The 6,241-nt window shown below is 50.5% G+C and overlaps 1 protein-coding gene across 1 annotated transcript in view; it reads left to right on the top strand.

Moving 5' to 3' along the window:
• HMCN2 (hemicentin 2) overlaps positions 1-6,241 on the top strand; it is a 211,885-nt gene that overhangs the window by 74,849 nt on the left and 130,795 nt on the right. The window contains exons 16-19 of the mRNA XM_007944228.2: positions 842-1,024; positions 2,086-2,181; positions 2,484-2,611; positions 4,843-4,987. Coding sequence (XP_007942419.2) covers positions 842-1,024; positions 2,086-2,181; positions 2,484-2,611; positions 4,843-4,987 — 552 coding nt within the window. The remainder of the gene's footprint in view (positions 1-841; positions 1,025-2,085; positions 2,182-2,483; positions 2,612-4,842; positions 4,988-6,241) is intronic.

The following is a 6,241-nucleotide window of genomic DNA, read 5'->3' as shown; positions in this document are numbered from 1 at the left end:
ACCATTTTACAGTCCCACCAGCAGTGTATGAGAGTCCCAATCTCTCCACAACCTCACCAGCATTTGTTATTTTCTGTCTTGTTGAACTTTGCTACTAGTGCTGGAGCAAGATGGTATCTCATTGTTGTTTTGATTTGCATCTCTCTAATAGCTAATGTAATTGAGTTTTACATGATCGTTTCACAATGTTCAGCAAACATAGAAAGTTGTAGAGAAATGTATAGATGACCTCTACTCCCCCCACAAGGCTGGCCCTTTGGAATGGCTCAAACAGAAGGGACTGTGGAACTGGTTGCCTGAGCCCAGCCAGCCTTGCTGTCCATTTCCAGAGGAAGCCCCCTGTGGCCAGGGAGGTGGAGATGGTGGGGTGTGGAGGGGAGGAGAGTCTGAGGGGCAGCAGGGCTCACCTTCAGCCTCCATGGTCGCAATCAAACACGGCAACATGAACATGCCTATGTCTGGAGTGTGCCATGCAGCCCCTCAGAGGTGGGCTTCTTGGGAGTTGTTGCAGCAAGGAATGGGCATCTTGTTCACCTGCACAGTTAGGGCAGATGGTTACCTTTTGACCCCACCACCCAGAGGTAAACAGCCTCGTGGCGGGCATCTTGCCAAGGACTGCTCCCTCGGTCCTTGTCCAAGAGAGCTCTCCAGCGGGTGAAAACAGCCAAGCTCAGGTTGGACTGGACAGGGGTCAGGCCCCAGGCTCACAAGGGAGAGGCTGGAAGAGGGAAACCTTCCAGTGATGGGAAGGGAGCAGAGGGGAGGCAGACATATGGAACAATCCCCTGGTGGCCAGGTGGGGCCAGCTGCTAGATGTTGCTGACCAGTCACTTCTCTGCAGATATGCCCCGGCTGATGGAACCACCACAGAATGTCACTGTGGAGTTTGGGAAGAATGCCCTCCTGGTGTGCCGTGTCACAGGCCGCCCACCCCCAACAGTCACCTGGCACCGCAGAGATGGCCAGCCAGTAGGGCAGGGCAGTAGGACCGGACAGCCAGATCCAGGAGTGCTGTTCTTCGAAAGTAAGAGATCAGGGCTGTGGGAGGACAGACAGGGAGATGCCACTGCTTCTGGAGCCCTAAACACCCAGGCTGGGCTGGGAGCAGGACTCTGACCTCCAGCACTGATAAGGATCAGGCTGACGTGTGGTCACGTATAGGCTGGGTGAACCTGGCCAAATTGTTCCTCCACTCTGAACCTGGTAATGAGTGCTAGTGATACTACCTATCACCTGGAGTTAACAACCGTACCACCTTCTGAGTTGGTTGTGTGGTTACTTGCGATCATATACAGGAAGCACTTAGCACAGTTCCTACGGAAGTGTTAGCCGTGTCTGCTACCACTGTGGGTGCTTCTACCACTGTGGGTGCTGCTGCTGCTGTCACTAGTAGTGCTTCTACCACTCCTACTGCTACTTCCACTATTTCTCTTTCTGTTGCTGCTATTTCTGTTACCACTACTACATCTGCCATTGGTACTTCTACCACCACTATTTCTACTGCTATTTCTTCTTCTTCTTCCTTTTCTACTATTACTACCACTAGTACTACTAGTACTACCACTAGTACTACTAGTACTACCACCACCACCACCACTCCTACTACTAATACTTCTACTGTTTCTACCCCCACTGGTACTCTACCACCACCACTGCTAATACTACTGTAACTTCATCTATCACACTTCTGCTGTTGACTTCCACTGTTTCACAATGAAAGGCCTGATGCTGGGTGCTCTGTCTGCATCGTCTCATTGACCCCTCCCAATCACACTACATGATGCAAGTAGTTCCCATTCTACAGATGAGCAAGCTCAATCCTTCTCATCCTCCCAAGGCCCAGTTGTGTCCTCCGACCCCTCTTCTTTCTGCATCCCAGCCCTCCCACCTGTACTTTTCAGGACCAGGCTATATGGCCGGCCAGCCAAGCTCAGGGGTGGCCTCTGCCCTAGGGCACAGCCCCAATGGGCTCCCGTAGCCTCTCGTGGTGCAGAGGGCTTTCCTCCCAACCTGGGGAGCCAGAGATAGGTGGGAGTTTGGAGCCAGGGCATACCCTGGTGGTCAGGTTTGCCTCTTGTCTTTCAGGTGTGGCCCCTGAGGACCAGGCTCTGTACGTCTGTGAAGCTCGAAATGTCTTCGGGAAGGTTCAGGCAGAGGCCCAGCTCACTGTCATGGGACATGGTTCGATGGTGGAGGAAGGGGAGGTGTGGGTGGGTGCTTCCTGAGGAGCTACCAGGCAACAGGCACCCCAGGGAGACCTCCTGTAACCACCCCCTTTGGGGCAGATGTGTCCATGCCTAGTTCTCCCCGAGGAACATCTGTTTCTCCACTTCCTGGGCAGTGTCTGGGGGTTCTTTAACCTTTTAGGATCTCCAGTCCTAATGTGCCCACTTGGGAAGGGGAAAGTGGGTAGTGGGGCCTCTGTTCCCTGATGATGGCACACAGGGAGTCCATTGTGGCTGACACCACCTCTTTCCCTATAGTTGCCCCACAGATCGCCAGCAGTGCCTCCACGGTCCGGGTCCTAGAGGGACAGCCCGTGTCCTTGCCCTGCATCATCCTGGCAGGGAGGCCCCTCCCAGAGAGGCGCTGGCTGAAGGCCGGCCAGCCTGTGAGTGCTGGGCTTCTGAGGGTGAGGAGGGCAGTGCTCCGTTGAATGGAGAGGGGGCTACTCCTGGTCATGCCTCAGGCTTCGCTTTGCCAGTCCATCTGTTTGGAATGTCTTCTTCTTCCTTCTCTCTCTTCCCTGTCTTTCCAGAACCTTACCAGATAATGCATCAGTAGCATCTGTTGTCTTCTAAAGTCCTGTCGATGGATGGATGGATGGGTGGTGGCTGCAGCCACCTTGGGGCTCAGCAGGAGCACCTTGGGCAATATCAGTGGGCAGGCTGGGAAGCGGGGTGGTGGCAGGTTAGTCACAGAGTGCACAGAGTGCATTCATCATCCCTGTTCTAGTTATTCCAAGGCAAAGATGTGACACTGACTAGTTTAATATATGCCTTGTATAGTTAGTCCATTGCCATGCTTGGGTATAGTTTCCTGACGAAATCCATGAATCAAATTCATTCATATCAATTTGATTTTCTTTATTTTAGCTCTCCTGTTCGTTTGTTCTTTGCCTTTCCCTTTTCCTCAAATTTCTGCCCTGTCCTCACACATGCCAAAAGTCCCTGTACCCTTAAGTCTATAAAGGGAGCCTTTCACCCCCATTTTACCTTAGCCAGCCCCAGACAGGTAGAACATGGACACCTAGAGAGACCTACACTGCTTGGCTGTCCTTTCTGCTCTCCCTGCCCTGGTCCAAACCTCATAATTCCCACCCAGGCTCCTAACAAAGCTCCCAGCCAGGACTACCCACTGCCTACCAAAGTTAGTATCAGCCCCTTAGCTTGTCGGCCTGGCCCATCTCTCCCCATTTTAACTATTTCCCTACATTAGTCTCACATTCCAGGGTAGCCAGACAGAGAACTGCTCCCCAAGTGAACCTTATGCTTTCCCGTAGTGGTACTTTAGCACATGCTGTTCCTTTCATCAGGAATACCTTTCCTTGTCTTTTCTAGCTATCTTTCTCCTCCACCTTTCTCCTGTCCTCCCACACCAGCAGAAATAGAAATAGAGCAACCAGGTGTGGGTCACAGAGGCTGGTGCCAGGCACATGCCTGTGGGCATTTTCTCCTTCAGTCTTCACACCTAACCTGGAAGGAGGGGTCTGTTATGTTCCCCATTTTACTGATGGGGAAACTGAGGCTTAGTAAGGTTAAGTCACATTCTCAAGATCACATTCCTACTCTGTCGCCAGGCTAAGTCTACAAACTCCGCAGCGCATGCTTTAAAACCTGAGGCAGGAGTCAGCATACTACAGCCCACAGGCCACATGTGGCCACAGCTTGCTTTAGTAATCCAAGTTTTCTTGGAACCCAGCCACACTCACTTGCTCATGGTTCATATACGGCAGCTTTTACACTGTAACAGTAGAGCTGGGTCACTGTGACAGAGATCATATATTGCATAAAATACTTACTCTCTTTGGTCTTTACAGATTACAGACCACCTCCTCCATAAAGCCTTTGTTGATTTCCCCAGCTGAAAGGGTTTTTTTTCTATACATTCCTTGTGGTTTAGAATTACCTGTTTGTTTTTTTCCCTCTGAATTTTAAAAAATCATGGCAGAAGATGCAGCCAGGCTCACAGGACAGGGACCAGGGCTGCCAAGAATGGGCTCAGTCCAGGTGGGAAGGCTTTATGGGCTTCTTGCCCAGGATGGCCTGCCTGGAAATCCTTAGTGGTTGTGCCCCAGGCTGGACCAGTGCTCCTCTCCCTCAGCCTGGTCCTGATGTGGACAGACTGGGGAGCCACCAGGAACTACTTCTCTCTCTAGGAACATATCTCCTGGGGTCCTGCCTTGCTCCTCTGCACTGCTCCCTTCTTCTCTGCCCACAGCCAGGTTGTCCTCTTACTCTGTGGCCTTAGAGCCCTGGGCTCCAGCCCCCAATGAGTAAAGATTCTGCCCTCAAGTCCACATTTCCAAGAGAAAGTCCAGTTGGCTCAGCTGTCCAGTCGACCCTGGTCTGGCCAGCCATGGGAGAGTTGGGGTCAAGGATATCAAGACCCCAGCCCATCAGGCCTGCAGAGTCTGTGGGGGGTGGACAAATCTCAGAGGAGAGGTAGGAACTAAGCAGTCATGAACCTACCATGTCACAACCCCTCAACTTTCTCCAGCCTGCTGATTTCTTGGCCCCTTCTGCTCCCTGCTGACCTGGTGGGCAGTACGGTTTCCTGAGGGTTTTCTCTTAGCTGGCTCTGAGAGGCCCATGGTTCAAGCTTTGCTTCCCACCCTCCCAGCTCCTGCCTGGCAGCCGACATGCTGTCCGAGCAGATGGTAGCCTCCACCTTGACCGGGCAATGCAGGAGGATGCAGGGTGGTACCGCTGTGTGGTCACCAACACGGCCGGCTCTCAGCAGCGGGAAGTGGAGCTGGCGGTCCAGGGTGAGTCCCAGCGCCCTGGGTGGTGGGAGCAGGTGGGAGTGGGATGGGATGGGACAAGGTGTATGGGGGAACTTGACCTTGAAAACTTTATATTAAAAAAATGACAGAAATAACATATATTCACAGTAGGAAAATTAGAGATTTGACAGGTAAAAAAGAACCCAAAGCAAACCTATAATACCATTAAACCAAAAAACCAAACCCACTGCCATTGAGTTGATTCCAATTCATAGTGACCTCCATTCGGTTTCTGAGGAGGTAAATCTTTATGGAAGTAGATTGCCCAGTCTTCGTCTTCTTTTTTTTTTTAATTGAGATTTGGGTGAACGTTTACAGAGCAAATTCACTTTCCATACAGCAACTCACATACACTTTGTCTCATGACATTGACCACAATTTACCATAATGCAACATCTCCCCTCCCACTTCCTCCCGATAGTTACCTCTTCCCTGTGTCCATCCCTCCATGCATTCCTGCCCCCTGAGCTATCTCCCTGTGTATAAGCAGCCCTTCTTTCTCCCATGATTGTTCTCTCCAAGGAGTGTATCTACCTCAGGTAAATGTTCAGCTAATATGCCTGTCTGTTGTTTGGCTAGAAGCCACAGGAGTGGATTCAATTCCAGACCTGAAGGGCAGCCTAGGGGCCACAGTCTCAGTGGTTCCATCAGGCTCTATCAGACCAGCAAACCTAGTCCCTTTTTTTTTTAATGATTTTGAGTTTTGTTTCACGTTGTTGTCCCACTCTATCCAGGATCTCTTATATACCACTCCCTCCAAGTGGTTGACAGTGGTAGCCGGAGATTGCCCAGTCTTGCTTCCACAGAGTGGCTGATGGGTTTGAACCACCAACCTTCTGGTTAGCAATCAGAACCAGATTTTACATTTTAATGTGTATCTTTTTATACTTATATACACATGAATGCATACGCATACTATGTATAAATGCCATAATACATATGTGTGTGTGTGTGTGTGTTTAAAGGTCATTGGGTGGCACAAACAGTTTGAACTATTAACCTAAAAGGTTGACAGTATGAACCCACCCAGTGGCACTGAAGAAGCAAGGCCTGGCCATCTGCATCTGTAAAGATTACAGCTAAGAAAACATTATGGATCATTTCTACTGTGTTACACCTGGGGTCACCATGAGTCAGAATCGACTCAGTGGCAATGGGTATATACACACTTAATGAATGTGCATTGAACACATTCTGCTGAATGAATATGGGAAATGAATATATTACACAAATAGA

This window comes from Orycteropus afer, unplaced genomic scaffold (genome assembly GCF_000298275.1).
Source record: "Orycteropus afer afer isolate SDZICR_OR568_19922 unplaced genomic scaffold, OryAfe1.0 scaffold00123, whole genome shotgun sequence".
Classification (NCBI taxonomy): Eukaryota; Metazoa; Chordata; class Mammalia; order Tubulidentata; family Orycteropodidae; genus Orycteropus; species Orycteropus afer.
This window is presented reverse-complemented; position numbering and strand designations above follow the sequence as displayed.